This window comes from Neopelma chrysocephalum, unplaced genomic scaffold, assembly GCF_003984885.1.
Source record: "Neopelma chrysocephalum unplaced genomic scaffold, ASM398488v2 Primary Assembly neopelma1_96936, whole genome shotgun sequence".
Lineage (NCBI taxonomy): Eukaryota > Metazoa > Chordata > Aves > Passeriformes > Pipridae > Neopelma > Neopelma chrysocephalum.
In genome coordinates this window covers 1,604,926-1,627,317 of record NW_020925579.1, presented here as the reverse complement: position 1 = coordinate 1,627,317, position 22,392 = coordinate 1,604,926, and the positions used below count along the sequence as shown (strand labels likewise).

Below are 22,392 nucleotides of genomic sequence, written 5' to 3'. Positions count from 1 at the left end.
AGCACTTGTTGAGATTTGGTGTGCTTCAGAGATGATATTGCCAGACCACTGACTACACAATTGGTTTGTGATTCTGGAATAATCCACACAATGATGGATAAAATTTCTGTAATATCTAGCCATATATTCTACTCGTTATGTAAGATCTTAGCCTTGCACATCACTCTAATAGCCTTTTCAATGGATATTAATTCAGCAGTTAGAAAATCTCTCCCTCTAAGGATTATGTTCCATGATCTTCCTTTTCTTCCTCCTTTTCTCTTGTCCAGTGCATGTACATCCCATGTTATGCTTGCGGGCATTCATGCTGTATTTCCTCATGCAAGGAGAGGAATGTGGGAATAACCCCAAGCTGGCGGGGGCTGTGGTGAGGGAGGCCAGCTGAGGTGCCTCCCCTGCCCTACTCATCGATTCTTTCAACTTGCCCTTCTCTGCTGTGGTTGTATTTTCCCACTTCATGTGGAAAGGGTGTAGTTGTTTCTGCATGACCCTTACCGTGGTTGGGGTTCAACACATTCAGCTGAGCCCTGAAATGTACTTGTAAAGGGGCATTCTTCCAACAACTCTGTTGGTTGTTTTACTGTGAGCAGCTTAACTAAGCTGTGTCACACCACGCTGATTCTCTCTTCTGCCTGTGCTCGGGGAAGGGTCTTATTTGCTTACAAGTATTTTTGGTTGCTCTTCTTTTTTAAAGTACTCCTTTTGTAAAATAAGGGCACACTGTTAGAAAAGATAGTATAGTTAAAGATTTGTACTTGAATATGTAGTACTTTTTCTGGGTTTGCTGAACCCACTGAGAAGATTCAGTATTGTATGGGGCCAGGTATTGCATGGGGAGGATTGTTGACCATCACCTGTACTGAGGGACGTTAGGTAATTTTGTCAAAATCCTGATTTGGCTTTTACGTTGCTTTGTAGCTGGGGGCTGAGAAGTCATCATTGAAATCTCTCATCCACTTTCCTAGATGTGGTATGATGTCAAGGATGCAAGAGAGAAAGTAGAGTTAGCTTTGCAGAACAATGATGGATAGCGAATAAAGCAATGGATTTGTTGACAGAAGGACTCAAATCCATTTAAGAAATCAATAGTGCCTCAGATGGCATCACGAATGCTGTGCTAATGGAAGCTGTTATCAGAAGTGAGCAGTTAATGCTGCAAGCCTTCTGTGAGGCCGCCACTTCAGGGACACAGAACCTAAATGGCTAAGTATTGCCCATGTGCAGAGGGACAGAAAATGATGATGAGCCCTGTAAATGAATGTCACATTTGTGGTTTCTTCAATGCTTGCCTGCCAGACTGGTGGAGACCTTTGAGAATTGCAGTATGTGAACTATAAATATTTATTTTTATCATTTGTAATTTACTCATGGGTCAGAGTAATTTACTTGCAGAACAGCACTGAGGCCAAGAACTGATTGTGTGAAAGCTGTTACCTGTCTTCACTCCTGCTGCCTGGGTTTTGCTGCATAGTAGAATAAAATTTTCATTTTCCATAGTATTTTGCCTTTAGGATAGTACTTATTGCATGAGACTGGCATTGTGTTATTTTTTTTTTTCTGTGGTGTACTTATCTCTTTTACCCCTTCATCTTTTATTATTGGATCACTATCCTCATGAGACCCCTGGTGGCCTAGTGGTTAGCGTGCAGGACTTTCACTGCTGCGACCACGGGTTCAAATCCCGGTCTCCTGGCCCGATGGAGGTCGTTAGCCCTGTGTGGCCATCCATCTATGAGAAGGACACTCTAAACAAACCTACGTCCTGAGGACCTCACTGCCATTGTCCAAGCTTGCTTGGCCCCGGCAGATGAACCTTAGGATTAAAGGGTGGGCTCAGTTCAGCGCAGGCTGTGTCTCACCTAAAAAATCCATTGCGCAGGCTGGAAAGGTAAAAGACCTTTCCCCAAATCTTCGTTCGCGAAGATGGGCCATTATTATTATTATTTTATTATTACTATCCTCATACAGTAACCTCTAATTCAAGAGAGGGTAAAAAGATGCTCTTTTATGGACAAATCTGCCCATCTGTCACAAGCCAATAGTGCAAAACTAAAGAAAAATAAGTTGCCTCAAATGATCCTCTTCATTTTCCAACTGAGTTAGCACATAAGAGGAACTTGACAAGCATGTTTCTGACCTCATTGGAGCAGTAATTTCGGGTTAAATTTTCAATGCTGCGTACATTTAGCCATGCAGTTTCATTTAAGATTGATAGAGCTTCCACAGCTGCTTTCACACATTCAGCCTCGAAATTTCTCACCCCTTATTTCCGACATTCTTCTTTTTTCTTTCCTTTCTCTTTTATCTTTGAGATGCATTTGTATATTTGTTGCCCAAATGAAGCAGTGACAGAGACTGATTTGTGGCTTCTTTTTACCTTAAGTTTAATTCTTTTTATTAACATATAGCAAATGGGGCTCAACTGATAAATAGGGGCTTAGAAATTTGAGTTTAAAGACTGATATATTTGTAAAAATTATATTCTTCAAGACCCATTCCAGGTTACCAAATGAGTTCTAAAACCAGAGACCATTTTTGTGGGCAAAGGTTATCACTACTGGCTGCTAAATTCCGTATGAAATAAAATGGACAATAATTCTAATGCTTTCTTTCATGTATTCACATTCTTTTATACATAACAAAAAGCATTAAGAGACAAATTTAAAAATCCATCCTTCCCTACATTCTAGAATTTGACAATGTTGATATAAATCATGACAAATAATACAGATCTATTAACTAGTTTATGGCATGAAATATATACTTTGGAAGAGGTAATTAATACAACACAATGTGTGGACGAGGACTTTTACAATTAAGTAAATGCCAACTACTTTATTGCAATGTTACGTTTTGTGCTTTTCATTAAAATTATCAGCACTGGTTTTTTCCTTTTTAATTCAGGTTTTTAGAAATAAAATTGATTCCTCACTATAAACAAATAAAAATATATGAGATAAATACTTTGTTTCTAAAATAAAATTTGCCAGTTCCAATTTGTGGGTTTTCTTTTTCAACAACAGTTTGTTACCATTTTTATTTTATAACTTTAAAAACAAAAAAAAAGAAAAGTAAACCCAACTGTTCTAACAATTAAGAAAACTTTTCAGGTCATCATCATCATCATGGCTGGGCTTTGGGAACGAAGATTTGGGAAGGGCTCTACCCACAATTGTTACAAGTGCGCTGGTGGCTAAAAAGGCCAATATGAGATAGGCACGTCCAGTTGCAAAAGGCACAGCAGAAAGACTCCTTAGGTGGTATATTCTGCAAAGCTCAATTCTTTCTGCACTGTCTTTTCTCCTCAAGGGTGATCCTATGTGCTTTCTCAAAGGCATTAGTGTGTCTCCAGACCTCCTGATTGGAGGCCAGAGTAGACCAGTGGTGTTGATCAATATGGCCAAGGCTGAGATGTTGTTTCGAGGAGTCCTTGTGTCTCCTCTTCAGGGCTCCTCTCATGCAGCAACCAGTGGCAAGTTCACCATAAAGCAAGATCTTAGGGAGGCGGTGGTCCTTACTTTTCAGGTAAATGTTGTATAATAGACTCACAATGTATTTTCAAATACTTTAAAATAGGTTGCTGATTATAAGAGGAATTCCTTTTAAAAAGTTATAACATTTTAGTTGAGGAATGAAACAGGCATGTTCTTTATATTTTGAAGGCATTATGCAATGTCTAGTTCTTGTGAAACTTCTTCAGATATTCCTGTTGCTGTTTCCAAAGATGGAACAAAAATGGTAAAGAACTTGTCTGTGTATCTGTTTTGGGAGTATTTGCTGTAATTTGTAGTTTCAGTGAATCCATAAATCTAAGGAGCCGTAAGAAATTTGCACAGCGTGTTGAAGGTTGTCAGGGTTAGGGATGGCCCAGTGTTGCCAGCTTGGAGCTAAACCTGTTCTACCTCACTGCTTTTGGTTGTTGCAGAATGAGGATTCTGTTCTTGATGTGGCTATTCAGGCAGAACTTAAAAATTCATCTAGAAGATACTGTGAAATTCAGGCATTGCTTTCCTTCTCTGTGCCCTCACCCCTCCTTCCTATTCAGCTCCGAAGGGTTGATATTAAATGAGTCCCACTTCCATGGTACATCCCCACTCCAAAAGTGATACTTAGTGAATTTTTGTTGTGCCACTGGAAACAGATGCAAATGTGATGACAGCTGTCTCAAACCTGACATGAGCAGAGAGTTGCTCCCAGATGTCCTTCTTATAGCCATACTTTTGTGCATGAGAGCTGACCACATACTGAATTACAGATTAATTGTCGATGAAATGGAAGACATGTTCCTGTTGGGATGCAAGTTTTTTCTCTCATGAAAAGCCTAGAAGAAATATGATCTCATCACTGGAAGAGGATATCCAAAGAGAATTCAGAAATCCAAAGAGAATTCAGAAATATGAGATGTGGCAGTCAAAGACATAATTTAGCTCTGTTGTTTTTTAAAATTTTTGTTAAGTATTGTCAACAGAAGTATCTATTTCAGTTTTCAGTGGGTAAATATGCTTTTTGAATTACTTTTTTTAGCTCTAGATGCACTTGTCCATTTTTCTGCCTAGGTTAGTTTACATTCTATGGTGTTATTATGATTGTTCTTGAATACATGTATTTAATTCTTTTACATCCATAGGACTTCAAAATATGTTACATACTAAAGAAAACAGGCATAAAAAATTAGATACTATGCTTGCCTTGCCTGAGAACCTGACTTTCCATTTATTTAAACAGAAATGCTGGATTAATTGTGGTTTTAAATTTTTTTATGTATATGTGGTATTATTTTTTATTTTTTAAATTTTTTTTTGAATGGCTATACACTCAAGTCAGCACTTAATTTTGTGACCAGCTTTACACAGAGGGTCACTGTTGGGAACTGTTAGCACAAGTAAAGACACTTATGGGATGAGGATTGAAATCCCCAGTACAAATAAATACTGTGTTTATGACTCTGCACTGCTTCTTAGTAATGTCAGTGGCTTCCTGACAGAGATAAGCACAGCTGGCAGGACTTCAGTGGTTAGATAACAGAGCAGAAGCGTTGTGTTTAATCTGCTTGTGACTCTTGCTCTTCCTTGTGACAACATTCAGATAAATAGACACAGAACTCCACAGTGAAGCAAATGCAAATAAGGAAGACATTTCACTGAATGCAGGATCTGAAACTGCTATAAATGATTTTCTTCTCACTTTCAGATTTGTGAAGGAGTTACAAATGTTTTGTGGTCTCATTTTACATCATTGGAGAATGGTTAAATTGACAGAACAAGATACACTCTCCGTTGTTTTTAAGTTGCATAAAGAAATTAGGAATAAAAATAAGAAATCCCCACAGCAAGCACAAGATGGGGATAATGTGTTAGTCTGAAACTGCTCAACAGCAACAAAGGTTGCTTGGATTAGTTTCTCTATAACAGAGAAATTACCAAGGAATTGGGTTACTCAGTCATAAATTTGCAAGGAATTGGGTTACTCAGTCATAAATTTGCAGACTTGCAGAAATGGAAGCTGTAATAAGAGTGTCTGGTAGGTAAAATGAAGCATTTACGCAGTGTCTTGCTCAGTTTCCAGAGCTAAGTAAGAAACTCAGGTTGTCCTGTGACTCCATCAATAGAAGACTCTGTATGAGCATGTGTTCATGTCTTGTTGAAGTGGAGAATGTCCCTTGTTCTGCTTAATTCTTTTGCAACATCTGCTAGTTTAGTTTGATCTGTATCTGTTTCAATAGAAAACTTTTGACCCAGCTTAAAAAGCAGAGTTTAACAGTTATTTGTAAGCTGACCTTCTGTGTTCAGGGATTTTGTCATTTACATGGCATTATATCCCTTGCATGTGTGTTGGGGTTTGTTGTGGGATTTTAGTGGTATTAAGGTCAGATATTCAAATGCAGCCTTAGGAAAAACATACTCATCTTATCTGTGCCAATTTATCTAAACAAATCAGGGAGTAATTCCTCAAATTATTTATAGGAATCTCCAAAAGCCTGTTTTTGTGTTGGGTGTGTGAAATGTCTACATTATAGGACTTTATTTAAAGCTGTTGTATAGATTACAAAAATCTGAAGGAAAATATATCTCAGTTGAGACAGATATATTTCAATTAATGGACTTAGAAAAAAGTGGCTTGTTTAACATGGTATTCTTTCATTGAAAACATTGTATTGATTACAATCCAGGGTATTTCCTATCTCTTGCTTGCATACTTTTGTGACTCTTGTTTCTGCCTGCCTACATCTTCTGTATTGGAGAGTAGTCGATGACTTCTGGATAAACTGTGGTAAAATTATCAAAGATTCGAGCTGTGAAAATTTTAAAAGTATGACTTCATTTTTGCTCTTAGATTCCTCTTGTTTGTGATTGACATGTTTCAGTAGTGTTTGAAAACAATGGCTTTTTTTAATGATGTAATTTTTCCATGTTCTGACAAACATCCAAAAATGTGGTATTAAAAGTATTTTTCTGAATTGCTGCAAAGTACTTTTTTGATATAGAAGGGTCTGGGGATTGTGTTTGTTTGTTTGTTTGTTTAAAAGGATTGCTTAATTGGAAAGCTACATGGCAATTGTCTGAAATTTCAGGCAATGTTTTATATTCATTATTCTGTGGCCTAAATCCATTCCTCTGCTCTCTTCTGCATGACTGGCAGTTTCTAATTTAATTTATCCATATTCTTTCACAAATGAGAATAAACTTTGAATTTAGTATAGTCTTTTGTAGTACAGTAATAAGTAGTAATATGTAATAAGAACATTGGAGATGAGAAAGATCATAAATTTTTAAGGCTCAGGAGAATTTGGAGCATTGTTAGAGAAGTGTAGAAAGTGTTTATGTATGCTGTTTGTAGAAAACAAAATTAGCAGCCATTGCCCATCCTATTTGTCACACCATGTATTATGAATTTGGACTTGACATGCTGTGTTCCACATCAAGTATTTTCTTCTGTGGATCAATTAAAATCTGAGTTTTTTCAAATTTCAGGTATTTAAAAAGCATTAAGAGTCGAACGTTTGCAACAGTATTTCTTGTGAAAACACTCATACATTATGTATGTGCCAATTTAGTAGCTTTTATACATCTTGAATATTTTTTAATATCTGGTAGTGAACTGATATGTATACTAACCAAGGGTGAGATTATTAACTAGTCTCTCTTATTTATCCATGGCAGGTTTAAAGATTCCTAGAGCATGAATTTAGCTTGGAGGCTTTTGTTCGTTTGCTCTTTTTTGTTTGGTTTATTTCTATCGTCTATCTTCCAAGCAAGAAAACTAGGGCATCAATTTGTTTCAGAAAGGGAACATTGTTACTGAATTGAAAAACACTATACTTGCCATAGCCTTCTATCAGCTTCTTCAGGAACTCAAAGATGATTATTTAGTGATTATTTAGTCAAGCAAAGGGTTTTAAAATGAACAGATTAGAATGCAAACCTGTAGAAATTAGAAGATTGTATTGCTGAGTGTTCTTCCACTAACACCCTCTAATGATGTCACATGAAAATATGACTAGTCTGGTTTCCTCGTTTACAAATGAGATGGATTTCTTGCATGTGCTGTTTTCAGTAAAATCTGTTTTCATGTTTGATTGTACCTTAGTCAGTAGCTGTTATTTCCCAGTTCTATTTAGTTTGCTGTAGATTAATCTTAAAAATATGTGCAACTTAAATGTCATGGGTGTGTTCATAATTTTTTCTTTTGCCTCTGTAATGAAATGTCACTGTGCAATTTTGTCTTAATGTTTTGATGGTCTCTCATAGTCGCAAAACTTTGCAGACGTTTATAAGCTTTTCAATTAGAAAACAGTTCATTGAGATGTGACTGTGTAAATGTAGACCTTTTTTTGTCAGCCACAGAATGACAGTTTTCTTTTTGCACTTTTCAGTCTTTGGTAGGACTTTGCCTTTTGAGGAAAGTTTTTGCTATGTTGTCACTAGGCTGCCCAATACTTGTAACTGGGTACAGTACCAAATAAATGTCAGTGTGTTAACCATTCCTGATGACAAACAAGTTAATTTTTAAATTTCTCAAGGCTGGAAGGAAACGACTACAGAAGGAGACCTTTGCAGCTATGTAACACGGAAAAAGGCAGCAGTGCAGGGTGCCAAGTATGAGGTTACATGAGCATGTACAGAATAGACAGATTGGATTAACATCTTTTGACAATGTCTGTTTAAAAGTAGGCAAACAATTTATAGAAATACCATGGTGCAGACAAGGCAAGAGATATCCTCCAGGCAAGAAGCAGAGTATGGAAAAGTACAGGACCTAGTGAGGGATAAACATATAGGAGATAGAAGGTGGAAAAAGATAGGACTAGTGGAAGTAGATGGCTTACACAATAGGAATTGAAGCTGAGGCCTCCACAATTAGGAAAAAGAAATCTGTAGAGAAACTAGTAATTCCATTGTGGCAGGAAATGGATTCAAGAGGAGAGAAGGTCCATATGGCAGGGAATGGGACATCCACAGAAACCTTGGCACACTGGAAGGGCAATGCAGCTCTCTGTAAGTGGCTTAACTGAGGGTGCTTTTTATTTAGTTATCTCTTTGTTTAGTGATGGAAATGAAAAGACAAGCAACGGTATCCACGTCAGAACTCCTTTTTAATTGTGAAGATAGGGAAACAAAGCAGTTGTTCATGTATTGTATTATTTTCTAACTCTCCAGTCTTGAAGCATGTCTTATTTCTCCTGTGGGAAGCAGTAGGTCTCACCACAGAGTGGTGGACCTGAGGCCATTGCTTTCTCTGCCCTTTAGAGTATGACCTCAGACAGGTCATGGTGCTGGTTTTGTCTCTATGTGAAATGAAGATGATAACAATATCCAGTTTTGTAAATTACCTTGAGAAATACAAAAACTGTCTCTTCCCTTTTGCTTGCCATCCTGTTTATGGCTTAAATTGCCTGTTTTTAAAGAAAGGCTAATTAAGTAATATCTTTTATATAACATGATTGCATGTCCTGTGTACTTTCTATTCACCAGACATTAAAGAAATGAGTTCAAGTTGTTTCTTGTCAGCTAAGGATAGAACTCACTACCTGGTCCTCAGTGTGGTCCAAAGGTGTCTCAGTGTGGGACCAGGGTAGAGAGACAGAGGGAAAAAAAGTGCAGAGACCTGACACTACTGCATGGTAAAGCACCTTTGTCTACTTGGAATGGGCTGTTTTAGGCAAAAAGGTTTAGCTCTGTGTTAATGTTGACACAAATCACAGTTCAGAAAAAAAGCCAAGCTGAACCCTCACATCAGCTGATCAGAAGAAATGTGAAAATTTGTGTAGGATCTCCATATTAGGCAGTAGATAAAGGAGAAATCAAACACAGTATTGGGATTGAAGACAGCAGAAATAAAGAATGAAATTTTTTACCCAGAAGGAGTGCAAAAATGAAAACATCTCTTTCAGTCATTTGGGCATTTTTTCCTTGTACTGACTGGGAATTAAGGATCAGATCTGTCTTGCTGTGGGCCCTGTATAAAGATCCAGTAAGATACTCACTGCCAAAACTGCTTACAGACTTGGGGCACTCAAAAAACCCACACACAGTTTTGAAATTCTATATGTAAATTAGTATCTGTTATGCCATTATATCATCAGGTGGAAATATGATTACTAGTAATATATTAAGTATTATAAATTTGTGACTATTAGAGCAGCATGAGTTTTCCTGAGGTAGGAGTAGTAACGATATTTTCTTAACCAATGAATTTGTGAATATGCAGAGTGTATTAATCATTAATCTCCTCCATCTTTTAGAGAAGATAAATGGTTAAATTCTTGTCCTCATCTGAATAACAACAAATTTCATGTGCCATTTGCCTTGACACTTTGATTAGACTTTGTAGACAGCAAGTTCAGAATACTCAACATAATGTATCAATTATTTCTCTTTTTACAGAGGGAAACCAAAGGTCAATTTCTTATAGATCACATCTGCAACTATTACAGCTTGCTAGAAAAAGACTATTTTGGCATTCGATATGTTGACCCTGAGAAGCAGAGGGTATGTATATGATCTCTGACTACATTTGCTTTTAAGTAATGCTAAATTGATTTTTTTTCAATAAACATGTAAATTCTCATGCAAAGTTATGTATCTCTAAGGATTTAAACTCTGGTCATAATCTGTAGATGTTCCTAAAGTGTCATTATTAATTTAATTTTCTCCTCAGTTCATCTATTTAGTTTCAGGTGAATTGATACATGCTGATTTGTGTAGTTCTCCTGGACACTTGAGCTAGAAATAATCTATAAGCATGAAACAGAGTAGCTCTAGGCTCTGGCAGTGCAATGGAATTTGGGATTTTTAGTTTTCTATAGAGTATGCTTCTTGGGATATGTAGACAAAAATCCTGTTAGTTTTAACAGCTAAAAGGAGAAATTCTGTTCCACTCATTACAGGTTGTATGGACTTAAAATCTGTAATACACAAAACAGACATGACTTGTCAAGTTGTGCGGAATTCATCAGTTTGGTTCTCCCCGTGAGCATCTTTGCATTTGTGCAATAAAATTTACAGGCCTGTGCTCTAGGCGTTTGTGTGGGCAGTGATTAGTCATCTTTCCTAGGTGTAAGGTGGTCCTGCAGGTGGTATTTTATAGGGGATTTGCGACTGCTATCCCCTGCTTGGCTTCAGATATTTTTACTGTTTGAGAGTAGGAAAGAATGGTCAACACAGGAAGCAGAAGTCTTCAGACAGTGAAATTCAGAACTCCTCCTTTACCATGTCATCCTGCTGGTCTCAAGATTAAGACTTAGATATGACTTTAAATATCTTGGGGACATATACTGGCATTTAATATCTGGAAACAATCACCAGTTTGAAACTGTTATAAGAGGAAAAAAACATTTTGCTGGATATCTCTTGGTACACCCTAATTAGTTTTATCAAAAATCAGCAGAATTTGGGAATCACCATCAGCTCAACCCTATAGAATTGCAACAGCTTTGTGAAGCTGCAGCAAATCATTTCTATTGCAACCCCCTTTTAAAATGAAAATAATTAGCAGTTATTCTGACCAGTGTTCTTAATTCTTCACACTCATAACAATTACAGAGGTGTTCACTTGGTTGGAATTGATGGGAAAATTAGGTGGAGTGCTAGATTAGACTATAATTGGGTAGAACTTAATGAATACTTCTGTTGGGCCTTTCTCTGACATCACTCAAAAATAGCTACAGGAAAGTTATTTTACTTAACAGCAGTCAAAGGGGTTGTTTTATTAGAAACTTTGATTTTTTTTAGTCAGAATACTTTAAAAAATTTATGCTTCAGAAAAAGACTCTTAAGAACTCAATCCCATTGTGATTCTTATTATAGACTACCTTATGTGGTTCCCATGTTTCAAATTCTCTGCAGTGTCTTATCCACGTTGACTATGCAGTTGTTTGCTTATATCTTGTAGTATATCTAATTTGATGTTAAGTTTATGGAAGATTATAGCTTTTAAGGAAGCTAAAATTTTCTCTTGGTTAGCAGCAGAAGACAATTTTGAGAAACAAATTATGTTCTTACTTAAAAAATCTTAATTCTTCATTCCCCTTTATATTGAACAACTGAGAATACTGTAGCCATCCTGAGTAGTAGGATGGCTGGTATCAACAGTTATTAAATAAACTTATCAAACTTACATTTTCCATACATGCATTTTTAAATGTTCTTGTGCTTTTAAGCAGATGAATAACTTCTCTTGGATATTATTTCTTGATTTTAAATTCTCTTGTGAATTAGAACAGGCTGTATAAGGGACATTTCTTTATACAGACTCAAAAACTCTGATGATGAGTTGAAAGAAATATATTTTTCTCTTATGTTACAATTCATCAAAATAAGCTATTTTTACGTGCACTATCTTCTTCTATTGTCCCTTTGTCCTGTTTTGTTTACGTTTTTTCCTTTTTTTTTTTTTAAGATTGCACTTCTAAATATTTAAACATAAAATGCTTTCCCTCAGAGTGGATATTTCCTCTGCCACAAACTCCATCCTAAGGACTAGAACTTCAACCAAATGCTATAATAAAGTCATATTGTCTTTGTGTCATCTGGCTCTTCTGAATCTCTGATCCTGCAGAAATTCACTTACATGAATCTTACTTCTGTATACAGATGCATAAATACCTCTTAGTCAGATGCGGAAGAATTTTGAAACTTCTGCAGCAGAAGATGTAGGTAGCGTACCACTCATGGTGCTTTGCCCAGTTTCTTGGAAGTGCTGAAAGCCTCTGCTGTAGTTTATATTCAACAGCATAGTCTCTGTTTTTGTACAGAAAGGACTATGTCAATGATTCCAAATGAAACTGCCAAAATCATGCATTTAATTTTGGCTTTCAGTGAATTATTTTTGATTGGCTCTTTGAATAGGTAAGCTATATGACATAATAGTATATTATTATATAGTGTACACACACATACATACATATATATAAAATATTATGCAGATTTACTCCTGCTGGCATTTAGTCTATTAGTGATACTTGCTCCCTTTTATTCATATGTAAATTTTTTTGTGCAAAGCTTTCAGAGTTGCTCCAAAAGCTAATTTACAGTCCTTTTGTTTTGTAATTTGTTGAGGGAGCCCAAGCAGGCAAAAATACCTGCTTTATTTCATCATAGATGTCTTCTTCCAGAGTATGCTACCAAAATGTAGCATTTTGACTTAGGAGTGTTGAAATGTTTGACTGAGTTTGAGAATTTAAAAAATGGATTGTTTCAGTATTTCAGATGCTTCAAATGAAATGGTTCAAAATTTCTGTTTAGAACATTCAGATGTAAAAAAAAGTAGATAATTGAGCTAATTGTCTTATGTTGGAACAACATTTTGAAATGTGGGAAAACACATTGTTGTTTTTATAGGTTATTTTTCAAGTAAGTTATAATGTATATACTCCTTTTTCCCCTCAGTCCCACTTTTATAACAATCCTTTCCTATTACATAAGTAAATGTGTGTGTATCTTTTGGGCATACTTAAACTTTTAAAAATTTTCTATAGTTTTCCATTTTCTATTCCAGACCAGAAAAGAAGTCCTGGGAGACACAAAAGAAGAAGGCATGGGAGACACAAAAGAAGGCATAGCTTTTTTGGTATCTTTGGATATCTGGGAGAGTAATAATGACAATGACATCAAATTATCTAGCAGTTAAAGACTCTAGGTTCTACATTATATCTGCTGTTTTATCTTTTAGCATCACGCTTGGATGTTCCTTTAGGGAGACTGTGCCTTAGGATATATTAAAAAATGTCAGGACTATTCTAGTAGTATGTAGTAAATCGCAGTACGCCATTGTATGTGTAATGATATTCCACTGGGAACAGAGGAGTTCCTAATGTTCATATATTAACTGTTGATTTTTTCACATGGATTTCTGAGAAAACTAAGTATTTGGGATCACATTGCCTTTCTCCCTGACTCTCAGCTGTAGTAACTTTTTAAGCCAGTTTTGGTCAGTTTTGACTAGGGAAGTGATCATCCCCCCGTATGTGGCATTGATGAGGCCATGCCTCTAGTGCTGTGTTCAGTTTTGGGTCCCTCACTTTAAAAAGGACATTGGGGTGCTGGAGTGTGTTCAGCAAAGTGCAACAAGGCTCATGAAAGGTCTTAAAAACATGTCTTGTGAGAAACAGGTGAGGGAGCTGGGTTTGTTTAGTCTCAAGAAGAGGAGGCTCAAGGGGATCTCATCGCTGTCTACAACTACCTGGAAGGACGTTGCAGTGAGGTAGGGGCCAGTCTCTTCTACCATGTCTGCAGTGAGAGGACGAGAGGAAATGGATTTAACTTGAGACAGGGAAGATTCAGATTAGATATGAGGAAAAATTTGTTCACTCTTAAGGTGGTCAGGCATTGGAATAGGTTGCCCGAGGAGGTGGTGGAGTCACCATCCCTGGAGGTGTTCAAGAGGCGTCTGGATCTGGCCCTGGGTGCTGTGGTTTAGTGGTGTAGGGGTTACAGTGGCAGTGCTGGGTGGACAATTGGACTGGATGGTCTTAAAGGTCTCTTCTAACCTTAATGATTCTGTGATTCTATATAGTTCTCAAATGTTAGGTTCCTGTATGGTTACAAGAAGGCAAACTGCAACATGGTGGTTAGAACCCTATTATTATTCTGACTGTGGGAAATGCTGTAGGGCAAAGCCACTCCAGGAAATCTAAAAGTAGTTGAAACAGAGACACAGTAAGAACCCAGAAACCATCATTTGGAGCTTGCACTTTTTAGTAGTTTCAAACAGGAAAAACAGATGGATGAGCTGTTACTGATTCTCCTACTCAAGGAACTACGTACTGGTATATTTTAATGTATTAGATATTATATTGCGGCCAATTACCACGCTCTTACCCTTGAGGAAATGCAGCGTGGTTTATTCCGTGCCAGACACCCTGGGTTGACTGAACACCCTTTTTTTGGTTTTTTTTGGACTGGTATGAGATGAGAATAGAATGATACAATGTATCTGCTCAGCATCTGTCACTGGAGCTGACACCTTGTTGAAGGAGGTCATTGGTATTGAGGGCAATGGAAGATTGAACTGAAGGAAGATGTTAGTGTGGTGAAATATATTCTTTAAGTCTCTTCAGGAGGACACCTGAGCAGTGATTTAAAGTTGGAAATATGTATTTGCTTTTTTTTTACCCCCAGTGGGTTGGTCTGAACACATGTTTATGATTATGATTTTGAGTGTGAAAGTATGAGGTGGTAGGTAGGCAGAAATACCTTGAAGGTACCCATAGGATAGCTTGGAAATGTTATGAAAAGGCTCTGTAGGACCCTGAAGCAACTGTGAAGTCTAAACTGTCACTGTAGAAAGGTTTGAGACCTTAAGAATTAAGATGCTTTGTCATGTGGATGTGCTGCAGGGCTGTCTGGAAGCAGCACAGCAGTGCAGTGGTTTTCTACCTGGCAGTATGAAAACAAAGCTTCTGAATCAGTGAAACTGCTCTGTGAATACATTCTCTCTGTGCAGTTGATCTTGAATGGTGGCTCTGAGTACACCGGGATTTTCTGACTTCTCCAGAGCACAGAGCCTGGCTTGGTGCATTGGTAGAAAGATGACACTGTGCAGTATGGATTTGTCGATATGCCTGCCAGTTTCCCTCTAAAGAACTGTCAGAGATACAATTCTCATTTTGCTCTCAGTCTTAAATGTGGTAAAAACTGCAATTCTAAACAGATAGCTTTTTTGTCAGATTGCCTGTTTACTTCACTAGTAAGGGTGATGGGGAGACCCATTTGGATTCTAGAGTACATCACTTCCAATTTACCTGGGCAGAATATTTGTTTAATCTCATAACCTAAGTTGAGAATGGTGAAGACACACCAGATAATTTGCAAGCTCAGCTTAATGAAATTATGTCATTTTGTAATGAATCATAAGGCTCCATACGGCTACGTGAAGAGATCTGTCTGGAAGCTCTCTATTTTCTTTGAAGGGGTAGAGCAGAAGTGTTATAGACTGAACACTAGAGTGACTGAGCCACAGATGATTAAAAATTTTAGTCCTTCTCCGTGCATGTGAATCTTTCGTCCAGGACAGAGTTATCGAAGAAGTTGCATGTGTTTGCATAAAGTGTTGCTGTGACACTGCTTGATGTGTGTAGTTCAGGTCATGCTGGTTCAAAAAAAATATAGTAGAACTAGAAAAGAAACCAAGAAGGCCATGAGAATTATGTCAAGTAGGAAATAATTTAATGCAAAAAGAGATGGATTAGACTCGAATGATACAGCTAGGAAAAGAGGTGAGTGAGAGAGAAGAAGTGAGAGAGCAAGAGAATGAGCAAAAGTGAATGAGAAAGATATGACGTAAAATACCTTGGAGGAAGTGATCAGGGAAAGAATGCCCTGTAATTCTTACAACAGAACTGAAACAAATAAACTATAAAGCAGTTGGTACTGAGAAACAGTTTTAAAATACCATTCATGGCTAGGCTTCGTGAACGAAGATTTGGGAAGGGCTCTACCCACGTTTGTTACAAGTGCGTTGGTGGCTAAAAAGACCAATACGAGATAGACACGTCCGGTTGCAAAAAGCACAGCAGAGAGACTCCTTAGATGGTATATTCTGCAAGACACGATTCTTTCTGCATTGTCTTTTCTCCTCAAGAGTGATCCTGCATGCTTTCTCAAAAGCATCAGCAGCGTTATAGATGGTGTGTCTCCAGACCTCCCGATTTGAGGTCAGAGTAGACCAGTTATGCTGATCGATATGGCCAAGGCTGAGATCTTGTTTCAAGGTGTCCTTGTATCTTTTCTTTGGGGCTCCTCTCTTGCAGCAGCTGGTGGCGAGTTCACCGTAAAGCATGATCTTAGGGAGGTGGTGATCTTTCATCCTGGAGACGTGCCCTGCCCAATGCAGCTGTGTTCTCAGCAACATGGCCTCAATACCTGTGATTGCTGCTTGTTCTAGAACAGATGTATTGGTCACATAATCTGACCACTGGATATTTAGGATTGTGTGGAGACAGCGTTGATGGAAGCGTTTTAGGAGACGTAGGTGGTGGCGGTAGATGACCTGTGATTCAGATCAATATAAGAGAGTAGACAGCACAATGGCTCTGTAAACACTGATCTTTGTACTTTTCTTCAGGTGTTTATTTTGCCAAACTCTTTTATGAAGCTTTCCGAAAGCACTATATGCCTTTGCTAACCTGTTGTCTATCTCTCTGTCAATCTTACCATCCGAGGAGATGAGGCTGCCTAGGTAATTAAACTGCTGGACTGATTTGAGTTCTGATTGGCCGATGGTGATGTGGGGATGATGGAGGACTTCCTGAGGTGCAGGTTGATGGAGAACTTCTGTCTTCTTTAAACTGACTTCCAGCCCAAAGAGCTCAGCAGCGTCTGCGAAGCAGGATGTTAAACTTTGCAGAGCTGCTTCTGTGTGGGCAACAAGGGCGGCGTCATCAGCATAAAGGAGCTCCCGGACAAGAAGGTTTAAGGTCTTAGTGTGGGCCTTCAGTCACCTTAGGTTGAATAGGCTTCCATCAGTACGATATCGAATGTAGATACCGTCCTGATCATCGAGGTCTGCCGTGGCCCTTTGGAGCATCATGCTGAAAAAGACTGTGAATAGGGTAGGAGCGAGAACGCAGCCTTGTTTCACACCATTCTTTATTAGAAAGGGCTCAGAAAGTGCATTGCCATATCTGACTTGGCCGTGCTGATCCTCATGAAGTGAGACGATCATTTTAAGGAAGTTGGGGGGACAACCTAAACGTTCCAAAATCTGCCATAGACCTTTTCTGCTCACAGTATCGAAAGCCTTGGTGAGGTCGACAAAGGTTACATAGAGACCTTTGTTCTGTTCCCTGCACTTCTCTTGCAATTGTCTGAGAACAAATACCATGTCTGTGGTACTCCTGTTGGCTCTGAAACCACACTGACTTTCAGGTAGAACTCCTTCTGCTATAGCGGGTATTAGTCTGTTCAAGAGTATCCTTGCCAGGATTTTGTCAGCAATGGAGAGCAGAGTAATGTCACGGTAATTTGAGCAGTCTGATTTAGTACCTTTCTTCTTATACAAAGTGATGATGACTGCATCACGAAGGTCTGAAGGTAGTTCGCCTAGTTCCCAACAGCGCACCACATGAAATGGTGCACTCATGAAATTTAGCATGGAGTGCAAGGCCCCCATGTTTCCAGACTTCAGGTGGAATTCCATCAACCCCAGCTGACTTGCCGATTTTCACCTGCTGTATGGCCTTGAGGGTTTCTCCTAAAGTGGGGGCAATATCCAATTCGAATTTCACCGGTTGTTGTGTGATGGACTGAATTGCTGAGTCTTGGACTACACGGTTGGTACAGAAAAGAGTCAGAAAGTGTTCAGATTCAGAATGGAGATTTTATCGGTTAGAAGCGTTTGACCATCAGCGCTGAGTAGAGGGCTTTGGACCTGGTATGTAGGCCCCTATGCTGTTTTCAGGGCCTCATAGAATCCTTTGTGATCACCTGTATCTGCGCATAGTTGAGTTTTTTCAGCTAGATTGATCCACCACTTGTTCTGGATGTCACGGAGTTTCTGTTGGAGCTTGCTGCATGCAAGACGAAAGGCTATTTTTCTTGCATGACAGGATGGCAGTGCAAGGTGTGCTTGGTGAGCGGTTCTCTTCTTCCTCAACAATTCCTGGATTTCTTGATTGTTTTCATCAAACCAGTCCTTGTTCTTATTGAAGGAGAACGCTAAGGATTCTTTGGAGGTTTGCAGGATGCTGTTTTTAATATGGTGCCAAATTGTTTCAGGAGAGGAATCTGTAGAATCTATAGAATGGGTTTCGAGCCTAGTTTGAAGGTTTGCCTGGAATCTGTCTCTCACTGTGGCTGATTGGAGATTGTTAACTTGGAGTCTTCTCCTTGGGATGCTGCCCCTTTTAGGTTTGAATTTGAGATTGAAGTTGAGTTTACAGCGCACAAGCCAGTGGTCTGTTTGGCATTCTGCGCTGGGCATCACGCAGGTATGGTGGACATCGCAGACATCCCTCCGTTGCACCAAGACATAATTGATGAGGTGCCAATGTTTAGACCTGGGATGCATCCAGGTTGTCTTCAGGCTATTTTTCTGCTGAAAGATAGTGTTAGTGACGGTGAGCTGTTACTCCGCACAGAATTCTAGCAGAAGTCGACCATTATTGTTGCAGTTTCCAACACCATGCTTGCCTAATATTCCTTTCCAGGCTTCAAAATTCTTTCCTACTCTGGCGTTGAAATCACCAAGGATAATGATCTTATCATCTGCAGGAACCTTTTGGGTAAGGAGGCGCAGGTCAGTGTAAAATTTATCCTTTTCAGCAGGGTCAACTTGGAGAGTTGGGGCATATATACTAAAGAGGACAACGTGTTGCTTGTTGTGTAGTGGAAGGCGTAGGGAGATAATGCGGTCAGAATCACCTGTCAGCAGATTTTCGAGTTTAGGAAGAATAGAGTTTTTGATCATGAAGTCGACTCCTGAGAGATGTTTTTCGGTTCTGGGTTTACCTGACCAAAAGAGTGTGTAACCAGCACCATGTTCTGTGAGGCTGCCTTCCTCGTGAAGGTGAACTTCACAATGTCGATGTTGAGACGAGCCAGTTCATGGGCGATTAGGACAGTACGACACTCAGGATGTCCGCTATCCGCAGAATCGAGCATGGTTCTGATGTTCCAACATGCTAGAGTTAATTTAGGTACACCTTTGGAGGCAGGTGCATCTTTTGATCTTTGTGTGACCGCATTGGAAGAAGATGCCCGTTGGCCTGCGGTTAACCAACCGGGTGAAGGTGGAGATGAGCTTTGTTTAGGCCACCTTTTCTAGGCCCCTCTCCGAGTGGAGCAAGCAGTGCTGTCCTTGAAAAGGCTGTTTGGTCGTTCAGGGTGCTGCCCCAAGTGACTGTCATCTCCGGTCAGTGTCAAATGACCAATTTCCTGAACCGTCTGCATGCAGGGTTGGGTCTGCGGCTCCCAGTGCACCTTTCACCTACCGTTTCAACCCTTGCCTGTCGCTACAGGGCTTTGTGAATGTGGGTAAAGCCTTTGAGCCCGCGCAGTGGATTTTTTAGGTGAGCTGCAGTATGCGCGGAACTGAACCCACCCTTTAATCCTAAGGTTCATCTACCAGGGCCTGGCAAGCTTGGATGGTGGCAGCAAGGTCCTTAGAACATAGGTATTAAAATAGGAGTTTAGACAAATTGGTGAAAGTCTACAATGACTTACAAAAGAATTGTAATGGAGGCTGGTGTAAAAGGCCCAGTGAGCACCATGGGAGCTATTGCTCTTGTTCTTTTCCCAAATGTTTGCTTCAGTCCCTTTTCAGGCACAAAGTGCTGAATTAAATGGCAGCTTGCTTTTACCAGAGGAGTTGCATTCATGTACTAAACAAGAATTGGGCTGAAATGAATATTAGTGCGAAGTGAATGTATATATTTATATACACTTAATTCAGCAGAAATGCTACTAACTGAAATATTTAGTGTGAAGATTAATAAACTTGTAAAATAAACCATTCTGCAAGCTATTTTGATAAAAACAAAGATTTTTTTCCCTATCATTTGTGAACTGTTGTCTCTGAGCATGTGGTGGCTCATACATACATCAATATATGCAGAATTTATGGCCAGATGTTCAGCTGATGTAGAGACTATGGATAAGTTGAGCTCTCTAACATATAGCATTGGAGTTCCTCTGAATATTTTAGTGTGGAAGGATTTACAGAGTGATAATTTGGAAATTTGTTTAATATATTCCAGTTCAGAATCATACAAATTATTCTGTTCTACTATATTCTACTATTTCTGAATCAGATTAATTTTTGTGATGGTGATGTACCTTGTTTGCTCCTGCTTGGCATACCACTAAATAGAGTCAGTGCCCTGATTTTGGGAGCAGTACAGAGGAGCAGCTCTGTTGCTACATCAGAACAACACTGATATTCTTGGTATAAAGGTTCTTAAAACCATGAAAACATGGTATCAGGCTCAGCGCATGAAGAAGGAGACATGCAGTGTACCCTGGGTCATTTGGCATCTGTTGTACCTGTATAGAGTGGGCACCCAATTAATTTCCCTCTCTGAGCTTCCATCAGCTTTGGATACTGTTACTTTGTTTGTTTGTTTGTTTGTTTGTTTTTGGTTTGTTTTTTTTCCCAGGCTGTAACCCGGTCCTTTAGCCTCACTGCCTTGAGGCTAAAGAAAATTTACTTTAATTATGCTCTCCATTAAAGGAAGAGGTTAAGTATTAATTTTCAAGATTAATACAGAGTTGAAGTTTAAATAAAATTAATTTTATTTGGTTAAGTATTACTTGTCAAGGGAGATTTAAATATTCACAATATTTGGCCACTTTTGATTGCCCCTTCATAGCTGCTTCTCAGGGGACTAAATCAAAAAGCCTCTTAGCTTGGAGGAGTGGAGAGTTTGAGGGTGGTGAGACACTGACACAGGTTGCTCAGAGAAGTTGTGGATGCCCTATCCCTGGAAATGTTCAAGGCCAGATGGAGGTCTAAACAACCTGGTCTAGTGAAAGGTATCCCTGGCCATGGCATGGGGGTTGGAGCTAGATGATGTTTAAGGTCCCTTCCAACCCAGGCCATTCTATGATTCTATGACTATGTCCTCTTTCCTCATCATTTCTTATTCTTAAACCCTTATCCCTGTGCTCTATTGAGACCATGCTCAGTCCTCTCAGAGCTTCTCAGTGAATGGCTTTGTTTGAAACAAATTGTTGGCTGAAGTCCCTTTACTAAAAGCACATCAGTGTTTGTGGAGTTAAATTGACTTTCCAGAACGGTGCTTTTACCCTTGCATGGTGTCCTTGCTGACCATGAGCATTTGCTCTGAAAGCTGATACCACATCAGCTGCTCATAATTTGTGGGTAAGCAAGAACACAGCTGGCCTCGCTAATGACCACTCAGTGCCACTTAAAGGCTGATCAGAGGTGAAGGCTCTATTTACAAAGTAAAGATAGCACCAGTCTGAAACGCAGCATGCAATCACAATGAAATCTTAGCCAGAAGGCAATTCTCAGCATATTTTATGATTCCAGCATCAAAAGTGATACCTGTAATAGTTAGCTTACTCACCACTGGCACTTGAAACACCAAGACTCGTTAGGTATCTCATGACTGACCTTGAAGATCTCTGGGTGTCTTTCTCTTTGCCTTCTGCTTCTGTGAGGACATCTGTCTTGATCACTGAGATACCTAGTGGCCACCCAAACCTCTTTTGGCAAAAAGATTAGAAATTAGTAGTGCTGAACATGAATGCTTGGTAATATGTGTTAGCTGGATTAGGATTCAAACTGTTCTTCCCCATTGGGCAACAACCATGTTGCTAACATGCTCTCAATGAAACAAGAGGCTCAGCCCCTGCAGAAATTATTTCTGATAATCGTTAAGTACTATCACATATAAAGCCAATCTGGTTTGAGATTGTAAGCCATCATCCAATTAAAGCAGCCTTTACAGTGTCAAATACATGAGGCAAAAAATGAAACTGTATAGAAGTTTTGGAGATTTTTTCTCTCCCCAGTTTGCACATTTTACTGCTAGTAGAGGAATAAAAAATTCTTGTATCTAGCTCCAATTTTACATCTGACTAGCTTTGTTTGTTTGTTTTATTTGTCTTATGAAGTGTTAGTCTTACAATAAAGAGTGGAAAACACCTATGGACTGTTCTCACGAGGCAGAATGGCATACAGTATTAATGACATTTCTTTGCTGTTGAACATGTAAAATGCTTCTAAAATTTGTCCTGACAAGCTAACTCAAAATGTTTTATTTTCCTTTCATCAGATATTTTTTTTTTACTTTTTCAGAAAAATTGTTAAAAAAAATATTGCTACATGAAAAAAGCATTTTGGAAAACCAGACACTTTTCAAGTTAAAGTTTCTGCAGAAACCCTTTGATTGATTTATGGGAACCTTAATCTGGTCCTAGCTATAACAGC

General features: G+C 38.8%; 1 protein-coding gene across 3 annotated transcripts in view; it reads left to right on the top strand.

Moving 5' to 3' along the window:
* The window catches only part of FRMD3 (FERM domain containing 3), a 149,779-nt gene that overhangs the window by 70,182 nt on the left and 57,205 nt on the right, over positions 1-22,392 (top strand). For 2 of the 3 annotated variants that reach the window (XM_027670779.1, XM_027670776.1), the window contains exon 2: positions 9,885-9,989. Coding sequence is in view for 1 of the 3 variants with exons in the window: in XM_027670776.1 (XP_027526577.1) it covers positions 9,885-9,989 (105 nt within the window). In the remaining 2 variants the exon portion in view is untranslated. Of the gene's footprint in view, positions 1-9,884; positions 9,990-22,392 lie in introns of those variants that run through there. The other variant, XM_027670778.1, reaches the window with a different exon arrangement.